This window comes from Colletotrichum graminicola (genome assembly GCF_000149035.1).
Source record: "Colletotrichum graminicola M1.001 genomic scaffold supercont1.43, whole genome shotgun sequence".
Classification (NCBI taxonomy): Eukaryota; Fungi; Ascomycota; class Sordariomycetes; order Glomerellales; family Glomerellaceae; genus Colletotrichum; species Colletotrichum graminicola.
The window spans coordinates 94907-114925 of NW_007361047.1; the positions used below are offsets into that span (position 1 = coordinate 94907).

At 55.5% G+C, this 20019-nt stretch overlaps 4 protein-coding genes across 4 annotated transcripts; 1 reads left to right on the top strand and 3 right to left on the bottom strand.

Annotated features, from left to right (window-relative positions):
- Positions 1-10164: 10164 nt before the first annotated feature.
- Positions 10165-11912, bottom strand: GLRG_08875 (melibiase; the record flags this gene model as incomplete). Its single annotated transcript, XM_008099560.1, has 4 exons — positions 10165-11097; positions 11163-11374; positions 11461-11737; positions 11814-11912. The coding sequence occupies 4 exons, from the start codon at positions 11910-11912 to the stop codon at positions 10165-10167; spliced, it is 1521 nt and encodes a 506-aa protein (XP_008097751.1).
- A 725-nt stretch (positions 11913-12637) lies between these two features.
- On the bottom strand, positions 12638-14146 carry GLRG_08876 (fungal specific transcription factor domain-containing protein; the record flags this gene model as incomplete). The annotated part of the gene is made up of 3 exons (XM_008099561.1): positions 12638-13602; positions 13701-13966; positions 14007-14146. The coding sequence occupies 3 exons, from the start codon at positions 14144-14146 to the stop codon at positions 12638-12640; spliced, it is 1371 nt and encodes a 456-aa protein (XP_008097752.1).
- Positions 14147-15353: 1207 nt separating this feature from the next.
- GLRG_08877 (sugar porter family MFS transporter) lies at positions 15354-17292 on the top strand (the record flags this gene model as incomplete). The annotated part of the gene is made up of 4 exons (XM_008099562.1): positions 15354-15533; positions 15591-15976; positions 16025-16113; positions 16304-17292. 4 exons carry the CDS (start codon positions 15354-15356, stop codon positions 17290-17292), a joined length of 1644 nt encoding a protein of 547 aa, XP_008097753.1.
- A 573-nt stretch (positions 17293-17865) lies between these two features.
- GLRG_08878 (uncharacterized protein) lies at positions 17866-18837 on the bottom strand (the record flags this gene model as incomplete). The annotated part of the gene is made up of 3 exons (XM_008099563.1): positions 17866-18103; positions 18164-18532; positions 18590-18837. 3 exons carry the CDS (start codon positions 18835-18837, stop codon positions 17866-17868), a joined length of 855 nt encoding a protein of 284 aa, XP_008097754.1.
- Positions 18838-20019: the final 1182 nt, after the last annotated feature.

Consider the following 20019-nt stretch of genomic DNA (forward strand, 5'->3'; position numbering starts at 1 on the left):
ACGCTCAACGTCAACTACTGCCGGGGAACGGTTGCGGTCTTATATTCAACGTGGGTATTCTGGGAATACCTAATCAGTGGCTTCCCGACGGCGTCTTATGCTAAACTAGGTTGGATATGCCATCGTCCCAAACGTTGCCTTTGTCGAAAACGTTGGTGTAGCCTTTTTGGCCGATCGGAGCACGGCATTGAGTGCCGATGCGGCGGCCTAGGAGAGACACTGGTCAAGGCCGAAGAACTGCCAACCAGAATTATAGACGCTGTACCGGTACGCTCTCTGTGAATGGGGGGCGAAGCGAACGACGGCACAACGCGTTCGGCGGTGGCGAGTGCTTCCTTCAATTGCCTTTGTGTTCCCATGCGAGGCGATAATGGAGAGAATGACTGAATATGGACGAGTTGGTGAAGGACGCGTGTGCCCTTGATCGAGACCATGCCCTTGCGCCAAGAAAAGCGAAGTGCAGCTGAGTGAAGGTACTCCAGGGGGCCAGGACGTGATATAGCTAGATAGTACGTGCATATGGCGGTAAGCGGCGGGTGTGACATAACCCGACTCGACGAGGTGAAGGGAGGAAGAAGGCCGGAGTTGAAATGAACGCCAGGCGAAGGGGGGGAGGCTAGCGTCACACCCTCACAAGGCTTTGGGGTTGGAGAGAGTGTTGGGAACTGCATGCCATGGCGATGACAAGGATGCCGAAATAACCAGACGGCGATTGGCGGCTGTAGTGCGAGGAAGGTAACTTTGAAGGGCCAAGCGGGCACGCAGTTTCGCTTCTTGAGGCTCGGACCAAAGTTGAGCTCGCATGGGCTGGCTGGCGGATTCGTCTAGGGCGTCACGCCGATGTAAAAGAAGCGGTTGTACAGTTTCGGTATGTACCGCGTAGAGCAAGGGGAGGGGCGTTTGGCTGGCGCCAGTACTCCGTACAGTAGGTACAGATAGAAACCGCAACCAAGGTGTGGGAGGGAGGGCGTTGGGTCGTTACAAATCAAGTCGGTTGCATAGGTAGCCTCGGTAGTGTTGATATCGGTTCCTCGACTCGACTAGGTAGATTGATGGACCCATTGCCACGGCAAGGTCCAGGTCCGTCTCCCGTCGCCTCTCCTGGTCCGGAGGAAAAGGACAGGATCGACGGCTAGGAGGAGGATTGCAGGGAAAACCCTTGCTGTAGATCTCACAGGCCTGGACCGGGTACGAAGCAATACCCAATATCAACCAAGTCCCTCTGCGCCAGGGCTGGAGCGTTCTAGGGGATACGTACGGAGTACAGGTACACACGCGTACTTTAGAGATTGCAAAGGCCGTAGCGCCGAACTGAAGTGTCCGTATACTGCGTAGGGCGGGAAGAAGGCGTTTGACATGGATACGGCCGGGGCGCGGGAAGCAAGTGCAGCAACGAGGGTGCGGTAGCCCAGCTCATGGTGTGGGTATTGGTGTGGGTGTCGGTGTCGGTGTAGGAATAGGTGGCTTAAAGCAGTTGGATTTCTCGAGCTGTCGACGTCGGTTGAGAGGGCTTGACTTGATGATGCGGGCAGTGAGTGGTGAGTTGTGACGAGTAGTAATTGTTCGTACACTAGGTAGGTATCGTCGAGTGTGGGAGTGAGTGGCTGGCGTGGGCGTGTGGGTGCGGGTGCGGGAGAGAGACGGCGGCGGACGGGAACGACCAGGGCGGGCAGATGGTATGGATGACGGTGCTGAGGCACGCGCCACCGTGGGTAGGGAGGTACTTGGCTTGGCCCTTTGGGCAAGTACCTAGGTGGGTAACTTGCACCGCACCTACCTTTAATGGAAGCCGTTACGGATACTGAGGAAGTAAGTAGTCTGTCTACCTACATTAGATACATTATTGGTAGATATGTACCTAGGTATGCTGCCCGGTACCTCCCTAGATAGGTAGGCAGGCAGGCAGGCAGGCAGGCAGGCAACTGAGAAGGCTGTCAGTGACGGAACCGTGCAACCTCTAATGCTAGGTAGTAGCGTAAGGCAAGGGCCGCTGCCAAAACTGATGTATAGCTCTGGGCAGAGATCAGGCGAGTTTCAGTGGGCAGGCTCCCCCCATTAGCCGCCGCAGGGCGCTGGTCGGTGTCGTTGATGTTACTTTCTCTCCCTGGGGAAAGCAAGGAAGGAACACTTTGCGAACCTCGCCGCCTCGAGCCGCACTTTCCTCTTCACTCCACCAACACGCCAGGCAGCAGGCAGGCAAGTGGCCCTCTCCCCACGCTCCTCCTCCTCGCTCCCTCCTTCCTTCCTTCCTCCCTCACCACTTATCACTACCTACGCAACATCGTCATGGCCACCTTCCCTTCTCTTCATTCCCTTCTTTTCCTAGGTAGGTAGGCACTGTCCCTCCTAATACTATCCCTTCCTTCCCTCATACGATACACCACCGCCGCCGCCTCCGCCTCCGCCACCCAATAATGGTAATATTTCCCCTCCGGCTGTACTAGGTTCTTTTTCTTTCTTTTTCTTCCATCAAACCCGTCTCCCAAGTTTCCGAAAAAAGCATGTCCCACCCCCCCTAGCAATTTCATATCGATACTGACCACTCACCCACCCACTCACTCACTCAGTCATACAATCTCCATTCTCCCTTGTTGACGAGGACACGCCGTTTCTGCAGGCCGCCGTTTCGACCTCGAGTTGTGATTCGAACGCACTGGCACACTCACCATGTGGTACTTGTCCAGTTCTATCGGTAATGCTTGTTGTTCCTGGCCGCATGCGTCAAGTCACCATCCGACCGACCGCCTTTAGCAACGGATGATGCTCTTCGCATACGGCCGTACGTGCACCTCTTCCTCACAAGTCGACATCGACATCACCACCCGCTCCCTGCTCTCATCTCATCTCATTACCCGCCCCATATCGGTATGGTGCCATCCTGAGGTCGCCTCCAGGAACGCCCTCACTGTTCTCACCCCTCCTCATCGTCCTGGACCTCATCGCCGCCGCTGCCGTCCTCTTGCTTTCCTGCGGATCTGGACGCTCAATCACAAAACTTTCCCATCTTACCATCCCTGCACAGGCACTGACATGTCGTATTATCGACTTCGACTGCCTCTCGACCTCTCTCACTCACTCTCTTCCTGCCTTGGGTACTTGTACTTCTCACTTTACCATGGCTCTGGGAAACTCGCCCCGTCTCACCACAGTCAACACAGTCACCGACCGCACCCCTCCACCATTTGTTTACCAGCCGTGCTACCTGAGCCCGCCGGTCCTCCCCCACCAACTGTCTCGCCTCGCTTCTTACCGTTTAACAACTTCGCTCTTGGTGCAACTCTGCCAAACTTGTCCCGTCACAGTCTCGCCTTCATTTCTCTCGAATCACCTTGCAGCTTTTCTCCCATTACAACAAACCTTCCCCTACCCTGACGGTCGGATCAGAGCGCCTTCTGCCGTCGACTAAGGTACTTTACTTATCCATCCCCCGGGCGGACGGGTACGCAGTCCTACCAGATGCCTGGTCGGCTTGCCTAGGGCTGTCTCTTCTTATGCAAGTCATCCGGTCAAGGGGGGGGGTGGTTCAGACTTGGGTCGGTACCTTGCGTCGTCCATTGCTTTGCCTTTGGACCCCCCCCCCCCCATGTTGCAGATTCGAATTGCCCAGCGCAATTCGTACCGACAATTTGTTTCGCTTCCTAGGCTACGAGACAATGTTCCTCCGGCCCATATCCTTGTTGGACCTTTCGAGGAAGCCCTGAGCCTTCTATTTCCTGTCCCGAGACCGCATCAATATACCCCCAAATTGCTGCTGCTGCCCAGTTGGCCGCATGTACTCCGGCTCTAACATGCAATCTTCTTGCCGCTCGCTCGTCGGCGCGCAACCATCTCCAGGTTTTGGGACACTCAGGTCTGCGGGACTGACACGAGGAAACCCTCATCTCACTTGACAAGTTCATGCACACCGATATTGTCTACGAAGCAGACCTCGCGCTCTGCCTTGCGGGCCCTTTTGGCACTGGCCAGGTGGTGGTCACTTCGCTTCTCCTTCACTGCCCTCAACCCAATGTCCGCTGTCATCATCCAACTGCCGTGCAACACGCATCTGCCTCTTCTTCGGGAAGCGGCAACGCTACCTACCGGTCGTTCTTGACAGACAGACACACCGCCATGGGGTGTGAGGTGCACCTAGAGGCTAGAGCTTGGGAGGCCCCATGAAGCAGCTTCGTGTGACACCATTTTTATCCATGCGAGCGACTCTCTCCCTCTCTCCCTATATCTCGCTCTCCGTCTCTGCCCCGACCCTTGCTTAGCTGTGGTTGCGTTCAGCTTGCCCCCTCTCCCTCGGTACCAAAACACGCCGCCATGGTTTTGCATGCGGATAACCGCTGCTGCTGGAGTGCTTACATCCTCGCTAATCTGCTCCTAGTACGGGGGTTTGTGGTCGGCAATACAGCCACCCGCATCACCGAAACCGCATCATAGCATCGTACCAATGCCGCTCCTCAAGCTTTCCTTGGCACTCCTCGAGTTGTCCCGTGTCCGTCGTCATCGGACTTTTGGCGATGCGGATGAGCGCGTTGCGCCCGCTTGAACCTGGGGCGCACGACCGAGTTCCCGTTACGTCATACTGGGCTCGACTAGTGGCCCTTTTCTTTCTTTTTCCTTCTCCAATCTGTTAATTCTGTTGTTGTTATTGGTGTTGTTGTTGTTGCTCTCTGGCCATTGCCAGTTGTCTCTTGCACAAGAACGCATGTTACTACTGTATGGACACGCAGCGCAGCGGTTATAATCTGCCAGTTGTTGCACATCAGACCGGTCACCCCGATGGCGGCACAAGTTGGCAGACGGCAGCAACTTGTCTGTCTCAAGACAACAACCCATGGCCCATCCAAGCAAGTAGTGGCTCAGCGGCTCAAACCACCTACTCGCCTCAAATACTTCATGCGCGCTCGGCAAAAGACGTTATACGGCGTATGCCCTGGGCTATCTATCCGTGCGACGTTGGCACAAAACTTCAGCCAATCTGTTCCTTTACCACGACCCGATGCTCTGGACGCTGACCCCGTGGATCGAAGACAGCACGCACAAAGGACCTGTCTCAAGCACCCGCGCCCGGCTGCTGGATCTTGGGTAGAAGCAGGGTTGGGAAGGATCACACTACATGATAGGTCGTGTCGCCACCCGTCGAGCGAGGCACATACTGCTGCTACACGCCTCTAGTCATGAGAAAGGTCACAGGCCAACGGACTGTGGCCGTCGCCTCCCCCGCGACACGGCGCCGGGTGAGAGGTTTGATGACAACGAGACCATGTGCGCTGTCGTTCTCTCCCAGAACCGTCCTTCTGAATGAGCTTACCTGGCCCGTTCGTGGTGGGTTCATGGCCAGACGAATAGAATAGCCTCTGTTTCGCTACGCTGATGCGCCGAGATACCGTGGCAAGATATTCACTTGTTCGCAGCATATGCAATGTACAGAAACGGCCCACTAGTTTCCAACCCAATGTCCAGTCGCTATCGTAGCTAGCTACTGTTTACAAGATATTACGAATTGGCTCTAAAGCCCCGCCAAGGTCATCGACCTCTGCGCTCGAGACACGTTGGCTATCCATCATCCGCTGGGCTGCGTCCACCACCGGGACTCGCGGTGATACACTGGGTGCCGGGGACGTCGTAGTGGTCTCCATGTTTGTGACACGGCAGCGTGGCACGCAAAATGACACTCGTCGCACCATATGATTCCGTGAGAGCTCTGTGGGAAGCCGCCAACATACCTCATCTCGGGGCTTCCCTCGATCCTGCAGCAAGGCGTCTCCAGCCAACTGACGAATCAGCAACAGGCAAAAAGGTATATGGGCGGCAACCATGTAAATGGCACGCAGAAAGTCGCAGAGTCCCGACCTTCGTCCCTCAACCCGGCCCAGGCAGTGTGACAGCGGCGACCCATGGTCTCTCTCTTTTTCCTTGTCTTTTTTTTTTCGTCTTGCCGAAACAACCTTGTGCAGAACGCTGGGCCTATCATGGTGTTTCGCGTTCATGTCCCAATATGCCAAGCATAGGCCTTCCAAATAACCTGGGATTGGGGGGTTATCGGAATAAGAAACAAGGGCGTTTCGTGGCGCTCGGCGGTACGGGGACTAACATGGGTTTTTGGTGAGGGGAGGGAAGCTCCGGGCTATTAATCGAACGTGGAGCCTTCGGCATATATCTCGCGAGAGAGAGCCTGATCTGGGTGCTCCGTACTGACCACCACTCATTTGTGGCAACGCTACAAGTCGCAAGCATCTGTTTCCCGAAGAGCCTTGATCTATTGTGCTAACCGGCCACCTGTTGTTGTGTTGGACGCAACCATATTCTTGCGAAGTTGAGGTTCCGGCGACGAGGCACCTACGTACCCTGCCTACTGACACCGGTCAGGGTGCCACGGGCAGCCGCAGCGCTTGCACGGAATGACATATTGAACTGGACGCAGTTAGCCACGGATGGTGCGACTGATTGCGATATCTTGAACGACATGGGACGCCGCGGCCTATTGTGATCCCAGATCTTGGGGGATCCCGGCCATCAGCGCAGTCCTTGTGTGCACATTGTCCATACCTGGCTCGCGAATCGAATGGCTTGGCTCGACCCATGGAGGTGCCGCTCGCAATCTCAACCGGTGTTCCCCCCTCTGGGGTGACTCCCTCATCACCCACTCGGTGCCGGAAAGCTCATCAACCTCACCGGTTCACGTTTGATTTGCAACCACGTGGGCAGATTAATGATCGCCCGGGCTAGCCGCCCAGGTCAGTTTTGGATCCCCCCCCTGACGCGCTTCGCCCTTTTGTTGCTACCCTCGAGGGTGTATCCCAGGACTGAGCTCGCGGGGGACTCGGTGGCCTGTTTTGTTCTTGGCACACCTATTGCTGGACCCGTTCGGATGAACAGAACGATGTGCTCGGTTTCGAAGTTGCGAAGGAGGGCGGGCGGATCTTGCTTCGGGGGGGGGGGGGGGGGGGGGGCAGACACCGCTCTAGAGATCGACTTCAAGCATATCATTGTCTTACAGCTGCCCCCAGGTCCCATCTGCCTAGGACGTGTGTATACCTAGGCTATAGAGCTGGGAGGGCTAGGGTTCTGGGGGGGGAGAGGGAAGAAAAACTCCCAGCTCACCACCGTTGCACTCGAGGTGGGTAAGCAGAGGCTCACTAGCTTCGGTACAAGAGCTAATACTCTTCGCATCAAGGCCATCCCCTAAATGCTAAATGCACATGCACGTCTCCGTACACCGACAAGAGCTGTGGCAGAGAGAATGGGAGAGAGAAAATGGTGGGATAGCTGCATCGTCTTTGGCAACGAGCAGCCATCAGATGATGCAGGGTGCCTTAAACATGCGTTCCTTGGGTTTGCCGCGCTTTTCGCCTGCTCGCCTCAACACAAAGTTCGCCGTAGATCTGGCTTTCCAGCCGGCATCCCAACTATACGAATACCCACCGCTTCACTTCCCGACGATGGGGGACAGACGGGCTGCGGCACGGGAAAGGATCCGCATTATCCTCAGGCAGAGATCCCGCCACAGCCAGCCTGCGAGGCGCGCCGCTCTTCAGATAGATGTCTGTCTGGTCGCCGACCAAATCATCCCCCTCCCCGCTCGTCCCTGAGCCCTCCCTCATCGACATACCACGGTGAGGCGCAATCCGAGCTCGGCATCATCCATCCTCCCCCTTCCGGGGGAGGGGGGACGATGACACCTAACGGGGGACCGTGTACACCGAGATCGACGCGTTCTTACCAACTTCGACATGTCTTACGAACAGAGGCCGAGCGGCCCTGGGGGTTGATGCGCGCCTCACTCCTTTTTCTTAGTTTCCTTCACTGGGGATATGTGGAACCACATTCGATGGGAGAACTACCTCTGCGTAGCGAACGGACCGGTCCCAGGCAGTCGGCTGAGACGAGATGGGGGAGGGGATGTTCTCTAAAGAGAAGATACGAGTCTGACGACACCCTTGCATGGCCCTGCTACCTACTCAATCCCAAACCGCACAACCTTTCGCGGCTCACAACCGCGTCTCGTACCGCTTATCCACGCGAGTGTAGCACTTTTCACCGCCGCGTAAAACGTCTCTTTTCCCTTCTCTTCCCTTTTTCTGTCGGTGGACAGTGGAAACGGCATGGCCAACAGTGGCGGGCACTCCTCGCCCGCGGCGCGCTGCCACCCAATCTCTTGGCCAGACATGCCATCAAAAAAACAAGAACGAAACCCACTCCCCCCCCCCCCCCCCCATGCAGGTCTCGCTCGTGAAGGTCCTCCATTGGCCCAGCCCCTCGTTGTCATCCAAGATGCAAGCCCCGAAGGGGGAGGGAGGACTGAGGCGTCTGCTGTGCCTTCGCGGTGACAGTTAAATATGCTCTCCTTCCCCGCCCCTGGTTTCTTCTTCACGATGTCCCTCTTTTCTTTCCTACGGATACGCCCGAGAATTGTCCTAAACAAGGGGGTAGATCCAAGACAGCTCTCAGATCGTGGTTTATTTTTGTCCAACTCGTGGGCCAGAGAGGGACAGATAGGGGCGTATCGGGAAGATGGTGCTGCAGCAACCCCTTCTGGCAGTCCCCTCGCGCCTCTTGCGTTTTTAGGCTTCCGTCGGAGTGGTCAATTCCAATCCCTGTGGGCCATTTGGCGAAGCAATCTCCAATATTAAATAGCGGCGTCTGGCTGTTGGTAGGTGGAGGCGAGGCCCTCAATACCTGTCGCCACCACGTCAGTTTGTGGTGACATGCAATCAGGTCATGCGCAGTTGCGCCGACAATGATATTGATGCAGAATAAGTGCTTCGGTAGCATACCGTGTCCTCCACTATAGGAATGAATTAACGACGCTCTATCGATGAAACTTCGTCGTAACCCCTAATGATGAATGTAGCCAGCACTCAATGCTGTTCCTCTTGCGTTTCATGGCCACAGACGATCTGTCCCTGTGATGTCAATCCTTTTCTGGTCCTCCTATGGTCTCCAGCCGATCCGATCGCTTCGATCACCAGGGGGGGGCGGTGTCTGAGGGGTGCGCTTGCCAGTCTATAGTCTATATCGCGTCGACGGGAGGGCGCCTCGTTCATCTATGATCTGGTACCTTTCGAGGCGACGGACAGAGAAGCTCCCCGGACCACGAGATCAAGAGCCATTCAGGATCACTTAGTCTAAGACACCGCATGATCTGATAGCCGAGTTGTGATGTTGTTTTGTTCAAGGGGGGGGGCGAAAGAGCTCCAGTCCTGTCCCACGGTGAGCCTCTCGGTCAAGCTGGGCCAGGGACGAGATATGCCGCTGGAGATCTCGGCAGGATTCGTGCTCGCCCAGCCCGGCTGTGCTTCCCCTCGCGTCTTCCTTCTTTAATCAGGACGCTGGACTCGGTGAGCGGGCGGGTCGCGAGGTTACAGGGTGAGGTCGGTTCCGTCGTCAGGCTCGATCGGTGGCGCGCTCTGGGCAGACCCCCCTTCGAGGCGGCAAGTCGTGTAGGCTTCTGTGGTCTCGGGTGGCCGGGCATGTGTCGTCGGGTACCTCGATGATGGGCTTAGGAGGCGGTTTGAGCGTATCAAGCCTCTTGTCTCACGGCAGCGGAGCCGTGAGTCTTGTGTTGGATCACTCCGCGTCGGTCCGAGCCCGGCGTCGATGAGCTATGAAGACTATCCTATGGGACCCAGATCCGGTGCTATTTTACCTAACCTGGTGACTGTTGTCCTCGGCGCCATGAAACTTGAATTTGATTACGCTAAAGCGATTTTTAGATAGTTTATGTGTGCTTGGAGCAGATAACACTGGCTACGAACGAGAATTCCATAATTACGTTTTGGGGCTCTTTTGCATTCTTGCTGCTGCTGTTGCTGTATATGTGTCTGTTGAGTTAGCAATATTATATGTAACATGAGATGGCAAGTCTCCTTGAACTGTCGTTATGTTCGGTATCCGCTCAGAAGAACAAGATTGCCTGATGTATTCTTTATAGACATTATTGCAAAATGATCGTGCTCATGGCCTCTAACATAACCACGATATCGCATCTCCAGTCTACCTCAATCGATGTCATCCAAGTTTTGATGCCGTAGACTTGGGAGCTATAACGCATAGTTGACAGTCAATCATTTTCATTGTACGCGTGATCTCCTCAATATACCTGTCACCCTTTCTATAGCCTTAGTACCTGAGTATCCGGATACTTGTTCTGCCACCACGCGGCGGTACGCTCGTTCACAGCTCCTCCTTGACAACCCTTTGAGTGCGGTCGTGGCTCTTAGTTTTGAAACCATCACCGGGCGTCGCAATTCTCCTCAGGCGGAAGACCTTGGCCGCGTGGCTAGGGACTTTGGTCTTCAACACGCCCTTGGCCTCCACCTCGCCAACCTTCCTGCCAAACAGTCTCGGGTCCTCCTTCTCCAAGCCAACGGCGTAAGGGATCTCCGTGGCGTTGTACCAGTTAGCCTTCTGGAGGATCTTGACCCTCGATCCGTGACTGTCAGCGGCGAACAGCGACTCGGCCATCTCCGTCGACATCCTGTCGGCCCAGAGGTCGTGGATAGCCCACTTGGACTTGACCTGCGGCGCCGCGCCGCCGGGGCCGTCCGAAACGAAGATCTCGGCCAGCGACGACTCCATCTCGACTTCGGCGCCCGCCGCGTTGAGGAAGATGACGGCCTGGTCGCCGTTCTCCAATCGTCCGCTCCACACCTGCGTCTCCGCGACGCCGTACTCGTCCGGCGTCAGTACCCCGCCGACGTCCCTCCGCACCCGCAGCACGCTGCGGCCGTGCGGGTCTTGGTTGAGGGCGATGATGGCCGGGTTGTTGACAATGCTCAATGCCTCGGCGGGCATGTCCCGCAGGTCGTTGCCGAGCATCAGAGGGGACTTTAGGGCGGCCCAGAGGGCAAAGTGCGCCTTGTACTCCTCGTCCGTCATGCCGCCCTGACCGACCTCGAGCATGTCAAGGTCGTTCCAACCTCCAGGGATGCTGCGGTCAGCGAAGGCAGCGACGCGGTTAAGGATGAAGAGAACGGAACAGTGTGTTCCTGGGGCGACGCAGAAAGGGTCCGCTGCAGTGGTGCAGCTGCACAGGTCATCGGGGCGGGTGAAGGAGTCGTAGATGTCGCCCGACATACGCCAGGCGTGGGCGATGGACATTCCCCACTAGGTTTGTCAGTTCATGCGTCCCATCGTAGATTTATGGAAGACGGAGATGGGAAGGCGCGTACTGTGTGGACGTAGTCTTCACCCCAATTGCAGAGGTTGAGGGCGATAGGCCGCCCTGTCGCGTTCAACGCGTCGGCCATGACCTTGAACCGGTCAAAGGAGATCTTCGGCGTGCCCATTCTTCCCATATGGTAGCAGTTATCATACTTGAGAAAATCTACGCCCCAAGAGGCGAAGTTCTCGGCGTCCTCCTTTTCGTGATCGAGCGAGCCAGCTGAGGGGGGGTGTCAGCACTTCCTTGTCTTTCTGCTCGATATGAGGGCAAACGCCGAGGACCGAATGTCTACCGGGATAACTCACCGAATCTCGCGCACGTCATCTCGCCGGCACTGGAGTACATCCCGTACTTAAGTCCCTGAGCGTGCAACTGATCCGAGACGTGCTTCAGGCCGTTGGGAAATTTTGCAAGGTTGGGATGGATCTTGCCCTGGGCATCGCGGCCGTTCTCGTCCTGCCAGCAGTCGTCCAGCACGACATGGTCGTACCCTAGGTCGCGCAGACCCAGGCTGATGACGCGCTCCGAGGTGCTGAGTATGAGATCTTCCGAGACGTCGCACGCGAAGGCGTTCCAATTGTTCTTGTTCACATCAGTCGGAAGAACTTGAAAGTCTGACAGAGAGCTTGATCTCTATGGAGAGACTGTCATAACTTACCCAGCCCATTGGGGGCGTGATGGCCAAGCCGTTGTTGAGAGCCGCCACCCGTCCTGCGGATGCGATTGCGGCCACAAGGCCCAGTGATCTGTAAACCATTTTGTATTTTTTTCTAAACCAGTTGTAGAAACTGCAATGAGTCCTGTTTCAGTCTTTGACAACTAGACAAGAAGTCAATGCCGCTGGGACCCGACTTTTATACGGTCCAAGGCAGCAAGAAAATGTGGTATAACGGATCCTCTCAGCCCCTCATCGCGACTTTCCAGGGTTCCTGCACATATCGTGTCTTCTCACCTACTTCAACTAATTAACATAATGCCCATTGCCAAGTGAGGGGCAGAGGGGCAGAATCAGACGGTGAGGTCGCATGACAGGGGGCGGAAAAGTCGTGGAGTTTCCCGCCGCCCTTCTCCGCATCAAACGTAACCGACTCATGCAGTCGCATCCGTAGTCAACTGGTTAGATGAAGACTGGACTCGGAATCTCACAATGTTACAATAATTACGAAAAGAGACATTGCCGGACTTGATCGTGCCGAAAGGAAACCCGTTGCTGGGAAGGTGAAAACCCATATTCTGTACTTTGACAGGAGATCTTTGACTAGCCGGTATAATTCTCGGGACAGGACCCGACTGGCAATCCATGCCACGAAGATAAACCGCTTCTATCTAGTCCTGTCTGGTCTCTGCCGACCGGGCCAACTTGTCACATGCAAGAGAAGAAACTTATCAGCCTCTCGAACCCACTCAGTTCGACTGGGGTTTGCCTCATGCAACGGGCCAAGAGCCCAGATTTGGTTCCCCCAGCTTTCACCGCACAACCCCTCACCGGGGCCCCTCCATTGCCCACAAGGACTCCATCTCGTCACCATCCCCGTGCCGGCCTATTGTGGCCTCCTTCTCCTCCATCGGCTCCGTAAACTCAACCAAGAACCGCAGCATCCAGCGGTCCAGCACAAAGCTTGTGTCGATGCTGTTCCGCGCCGTCTTGTGGAAAGCCCTTAGTCTGCTGATGGCTCGGTCAACCGTCGGCCAGTAACAGCGCAGCTGCAGAAGCATCTCAAAGTTCCTCTCGAGACGCCGTCTCGCCAAGCCAATATCTACCTCGTCGCCGCTGAACAAGAGCGTATGGATCTGCACCGTCGACGCAATCACCAACACGTGTGCCGCCATCGTGTACCTTACGTCCGCCCCCGCAGTCGTCTGCGTGCGGTAGACCATGTCGCACAGCCTGGCCGCGTGCTCCTTGCACCGGGTCGCGTACGTGTTCCGACGGGCGACGGACACCGACGCCGTGGGGTTGATGGCCGTCGTCGTGCCTGCGCCGTACAAGAACTGGTAGTACAGGAGCTGGCCAAAGTGGTAATACCCCAGGTACACAGCCGCGAATGTCCTACCGAGGCCGCGGGCGGCGAACCACGCAAAGTTCTCGGGGGTATCGCGCATGTTCTCCGGCAGCGCGTCGAGCCAGCCCTCCATCCTCGCGTGGAGCGCGTCGACGCCGTGCCCGAGGGCGTCCCAGTCCGGGTTCTCGGCCACACATCGCTGGTTAAAGTCGTTGATGTCGAGCAGGATCCGATTGAGCCGCACCATCTGCGAGAGGTGCTGCGAGCTCTGGCTCGACAAGGTCGCACCCGCATCCGCTGTGGTCCGGGATGCACCGCTGCGGTCCAACGAGAGGAACGGTAGATCGTCCATGGGCAGGGGGATGTCAGATCTCGCCGGCAGCAGCTTGGGCAGCTTCACCGCGGTGGACGACCAGACGTCAATCATGCAGAGTGACCACCAGACTGGGGAAGGGACCTGTTAGTTTGGTTCATGTGCCTTGCAGATGCAAGCTTTGCGGATGCTAAACTTGGCACAGCGGATGAAGGTGACCCAGGCTTACCCCGTATGTTGATCTCCCGTTCCAGCAGCGTGGTCGCTGGCCTATTGGGGAGATCTAGCAGTAACGCCGCTCTACATGCAACGCCGTAATACATGTTCTCTGCTTCCCCATTGCCGTCGGCAGTCCAGGCGGCTCCTATCAACACGCATAACTGTATCGTAGTCAGTGACACGTCGCGGAGGTTTAGGAACCCCTCTGCAGCTTGCAAGTACCCCTGTGCTCGGTCTCGGGGGTCAACGTCTGCCAAAGCCGGGTCTGTATAGAACCTAGAATTGAGTTAGCTGGCGGTCTCTCTCAAAAAAATACCCACCAGCGTTGGTAGCCTCGTAGGAAGACACACCTAGCAGATAGGGCACAAATGCCATATAGAATCCCGTGTGGGACTCGGTCGCCGAGTGCATCCTCGATGAAGCTTGGCCGATGGAAGAGGGAGTGGAACTGGTCATGGATGTAGTCGAAGTAGAGTCTCACCAAGTCCAGACGGACCGGCAAGCTAGGTAACGCGGCATGCGGAGTGGTCTCACATCGGCCACACCAGCTACCGGTGTGACAGCTGGGCGGTAACGCACTCGCGTGTCCATGATGCAATGGCGGCCCCCCTAATCGAGCTTGCTCTTCCTGGCGCTGTTTACGCTGATTCTCTAGCTGTTCATAATAGCCGCCTTCCGGGGGCCTCTGATTGCATTTGATCCCTCTCTCGCTACAATATACGCAGTCGACAAGGCCGTCCTGGATTTGGCATTTGCGCCGGCGGGCACTGCAAAGAAGGGTGTCAGGTTACGGGCTGACTCGCAACGCCAGCGGAAAAGAAAGAAAAAACCAGAAAGGGAAAAGAGGTAATGTACCGGCACGCAGCGCAAGCCGAGGGTTTCCGCATGCCAAGGGGGGTTCGTCAGACGTCTCTCGGACTGAAGACCGAGAGGCACTTTAGTCTGTGCAAATGGAGAAAAATGTAGGAACGGATGGGGGCCGGTTGCAAACCGTACTGTAGCAGAGGAAAACGAGACACCAAAAAGGACTAGGTAATCTCACTGGCAGAGACGAGAGGGCCAGGGGTTGGGTGAAGGTATTTCACCATGCCGTGGTTGCCCCGTCCAGTTGGCTTCGGCCAGCCACACGGGCCCTCGCCTGGCCGGCCATGGAAGACAGATCGGGAAAAAGCGGCGGAAAGGAGGCGGAATACTGCCCTTCACCCCGGCCCTACCCCATCTGCACTGTGACAGCCACAATCGTTGGACGAATTACAGCGTCTCCTGGGTCCCCCAGAAGTCTCGACCGATCATCGTCCCAAGACCTGGAGATTTCCCCATGGGACCCTCTCAAAGTTTGTCTGACTTGATGTGTGTCCGGCGTTGGTTCTCAAACCCTATCGTTGCTGTAGGTAATGTCATGCTTGCCCCCGCCCCCCCTCCCCGGACTACCAATGATGGTACGATGGCTTCTCCGCTTTGCCTCGGTAAGTCGTACCAGAAGAATGGTTTGTTCTCTTTGAGGTTCTCGCCAGGTTACAGGGGTGGTGAATCTCTCTACCCCCGTCTTCGCCTTTCTATAAAGTCGGCCTTATGTCCCATTGTTGCCCAGGAAATATGGGAATGACCTCGCCCGTAGTCGTTTGCTCCTTTTGGCTATATCCTTTCTGAGACTTTCTTCACCATGGCGCAAGACAAGGCCGTGGGCGTGGAGGCGGTTCCAACCGTCAGCCACCACAATGAACAAGGCGAGACCATCACAGCCATGCAGAACGAGCGCCAGATGAGCGTCCGAGACTCCTTTCGTTTCTGGCCCAAGGCGATCCTCTTCTCGTTCATCATCTCCCTTGCCATTATCATGGAGGTATGGTGTCTCCCGCGTCCCTGATCCCGTCGTCCAATGGCGCTGACTGAATCCCAGGGTTACGACACCAACTTGATGAGCAACTTCTTCGTCTTCCCGGCATTTATGAAGAAATACGGCGACGAGGTTGATGAGAACGGAGACCCACTGGTATCCGCCCGCTGGCAAACCATCATCAACAACGGTACCCAGGTCGGTTCCATCATTGGCCTCATCGTCAATGGCTTCATTACCGAATGGATCGGCTACAAGAAGACTATGGTTGTCTCCATGGTCGCCATGATCGGCGCCGTCTTCATTCCCTTCTTCTCCAACGGCCTACCCATGTTTCTGGCTGGTAGTCTCATCCAGGGAATTCCATGGGGCATATTTCAGACTCTTGCCGTCACCTACGCGGCCGACATCTGTCCCATGTCTTTGAGAGGTTACATGACCTCATGGGTGTGAGTAGATTTGCGCGATGCAGAGCCCCCAGCAGCTGACTTTCATAGCAACATGTGCTGGGTTATTGGTCAGCTTATCAGCAGTGGCATGCTTCGTGGGCTGCTGCAAATTGACAGTGAATGGGGATACCGTATCCGTGAGTAACGTCCTGTGAAAAAGTCACGAAGAGCTCCAATGTGCTGAGGCGCGGTACAGTCATGTGATATGTCACATGATATTATACATATGGGGCCCATGTGTATGATGTCACGCGATATAGCACATGATGACCTACGATGTACATCCAGAGTGTCTAAATGCGTGCCAAACTCTAACATCTTAGTCAGCCTTTGCTATTCAATGGGTCTGGCCGATCCCGATTATCATCGGCACGCTCTTGGCCCCCGAGAGTCCCTGGTGGCTCGTCCGCAAAAACCGCCTCGAGGAGGCCAAAGAATCCGTTCGTAGCCTGACCTCCCCGAAGGCCGGCATCGAGTTCGACCTCGACGCCCATGTCGAGATGATGCGTGTGACGAATCAGTTCGAGATCGAAGTCAGTTCCGGCGCGCACTACTGGGACTGCTTCCGCGGCGTCGATCTCCGCCGCACCGAGATCGCCTGCATGGTCTGGATGACGCAGTCTTTTTGCGGCGTCCCTTTCATGGGCTATGGAACCCAGTTTATGATTAACGCGGGCCTCAGCCCCGCGAACGGCTTCACTATGGGTCTAGTGCAGAACTGCATCGGCCTCATCGGCTGTATCATTGCCTGGTACATCATGACGCATGTCGGCCGTCGCACGCTGTACCTGGCCGGCCTGTCGACCATGTTTGTGGTCCTGGTTATCATCGGCTGCATTGGCATTCCCCAAGATAAGGCCGGCCTTCCTGCGAGATCGTGGGCCGTGGGAGCCCTCATCATCATCATGCTGTTCGCGTTCCAGCTCAGCGTCGGTCCCGCGTGCTACACCCTCGTTGCGGAGATGCCGTCTACTCGCCTTCGTGTCAAGACCGTTGCTCTCTCTCGCGCGTTCTATAACTCGGGGGGCTTCATCGTCAACGCAATTCAGCCCAGAATTGTCGGCAAGAATGACTGGAACTGGGGCGCAAGAGGTGGCTTTTTCTGGGCCGGAATCACGGTGTTGTTCCTGGTTTGGACCTTCTTCCGCTTGCCGGAGCCTTTCGGTCTCACGTACTCGGAGCTCGACTTGCTGTTTGAGCACGGCGTTGGTGCTCGCCACTTCTCGCAAGAGGCCGCCGATTCACTGCGTCCGCAGTTGGAGGAGGTCGCCAACCGCCAAGAGAAGGTTACCGCCGTGAGCCACCATGAGGATTGAGGCGGCGGATGATCGTAGTAAAATCTGGCAGGCCTGCTGGCTCCCAGTTTCAAACGGCATATGCTCCATTTCAGCTCTTGTCAAATTCTGAATGACCTTACGAAACAGCACTATATCATCTAATATAACTCCCAGCTTGTCATGACAATTAGCCATTACTTGTGTGACAATTCGACTAACAGCAAGCAATAATTCTTTTCCAATGATATTTCTGGGATGCGGAGCATCCACGGAGACCAGTCTTTCTCCCCACGAAGCACTGTACGCCAATACATTGACTGCTTGGCCATTCATCTGGTCAGGTACCCTCTTAGAAATATATTTACATTGACATACGGGGTGAATCGAGGGAGAAGTGTCAGTGACGAAAGGGCACATGCTATGATATTGACGGCCACACCGCACACAATCAATAACATCACCACCCCTCGCACCAAGTAACCAGCTATTGAGTATTACGATGTACAGAACGCTTACTGACATTACTGTTTTCTTCCCATGCTTATGTGCAGAGTAAAAGCCCTCGCTCTGCAAGGGTCTGGGATAATTGTTATCTGTACAAGTGTGCGTCATTTACGGTGCCAGGCTGATGCAACCCTCCACACTGTCCTCCTGGAAGATACCGCTGTAGAGAACAGCCTCGTCGATACCCGAGGGCTGGAAGCCGTTCTTGGTTATATCACCCACGCCACCGACGGGCTTCTTCAGAAGACCGAAATGGTACTGTCCTTGGCCGACGATGATGTTGGGCTGAGCGGCGCCCTGTGCCTCCAAATCATTGTCATCGGTAGAGTAAAATACCTGGACTGTGCTGGCGAGGGTATCAATGTCAGTGTTGTGAGGTGGAAACTCGTGAGGATAGAAGCCTTACTTTGTGTTGAAGTCCATAGTGACGGCAAAGTTGTGGATGGTATATTCAGTAAAGGGGGTGCTGAAAAGGACGGGTGGCGCCGGCTTGGTGTTGACGTTTCCGAAGAGCGTCAGGGTATCCGGGTCTACATTGGCGACACCACCCAAGATGGTCCCGGTCTTAAGAACAATTTGGTTGGTGGTCAAGTCATTGCTCTCGAGGAACACCAATTGGTATTCATGCGAGAGGTTAAGGGGCCGCTGCTCATCCTTCTGAACACTGAAATGGAGGGTCTTGATCCCGAGAGTGGATGCGTCTACTCCCACGTTGCTGGACGGAATCAGCTCGGTACGTCGGAAGCTCGTCTGGCCGTCGAAAATAGACTGGTCACTGAAAGAAGGGGTCAGCCTGTTGAGAAACACGCGGAACTATTCAATCTCGTCTTACTTGATGGCGACCGCGAGGGCAATGTTTTCGTTGCCATCAAAGGGCGAACTAGCTCCGTCAGACGCTTGGAGGACACGGCTGAAAGTCAAGCCTGCGCCTATTACGGCTTTGGAATTGAATAGAGGATTGGTGACATCGAATTCTTCGACCTCAGTTCCGACTGGGACTCGACAGTCAAATTGTAAATTACATGACTGGGCAAATGCCCCCGCGACGAGCGAGAGAGTGAGAGACTTGGAGTACTGCATGATGGAAATGTCAAAGTTGGGCCAGCCTGGAGAAGAGAAAAGAGTGAAAAGAAAAAAGGTGATCAAGAAAGAAAGCCTGCAATTCAGGGACTTAGGGGCATGGATATGGCACTAATATAAAGTTAAGACACGACGGCATTGTCATCTTATGTGTGTATTTCTAACCACATGGTTGCCTCTAGGTTCCGGGGATATTATGGGATACACCGATCAACGGCGCCTCGTTTGTTCTTGGCAGCAGTCTGAGGCTGGTGCGTCGTTTCTTTTGGCTTCGGGGGCGGGATGAGTCGTGGTTTGAGAGGAGCCTCACCACCGGGCGCCCTGGATTAGAAGGCCCGAACAGGAAGGGCACATAGACCAAAATTTAAATTAGGTAGTCCACCTAGGTACCAGCTGTGGAAAGTAACCCTCGGACTGGGGTGTTCATGGGTCCCGGCTCTGGGTTGACGTGAAATACAACGGGCCAACGGGCGACCATGAAGTGGCCTGACACAGGGGAGTGGAAGTAAGGTAGATAGATCAAACGGCGCCGTCTCAGTGACGAATGACGATGGATGCGCCGGTACTGACCGAAGCGGGTGTGGAACACGACGAGTTCAGATGATTTTAAAGGAAGGGGGGGGGTCCTTGCAGCAGCGTGGTTGGTGCCATGGTCTCCATCTGTCTGTCAAGATAGCAGAGTGCATCCCAAGTTGTCACCGGCTTCATCTCATGCCGCAGGTTTATTGCCCTACATAAGTCAACGGGTTTGCGCATTGATGATGGGTTCCGGCAGTCGACTCGCTCCCCCGCTATTCAAACGTTGGCGTTCTAGAAGGCGGCTAGCCTTGGAGATGCAGCCTTTGAAGTTGGGCCAAGCCGTTGGACCTGTTGCGGCGGTGGGTGATCCGGAGACGGTACATATGGGGCGGGAGCTCCAACACACTTCAAGTCCGGTGCTGACAGAAAACTGTCGCCATATGGTGTTCACTGCCTACCTACTAGTTGCATACATGTGTGTATGTAGTAGGAACAGACGTTGCTGTCCTTCATGGCCGAGCCTCAAGAGGTCAAAGTGGCTGGGAGGCAACAGCTCGGCGAAGCTTATGCTTGGTTACTAGTCCGATAGAGGCTGATGTTGCGCCTCAAAGTCTCTTTTTGCTCTGTTGACGTGAATCCAAGGTTTGGAGGGGGGTCGGACGC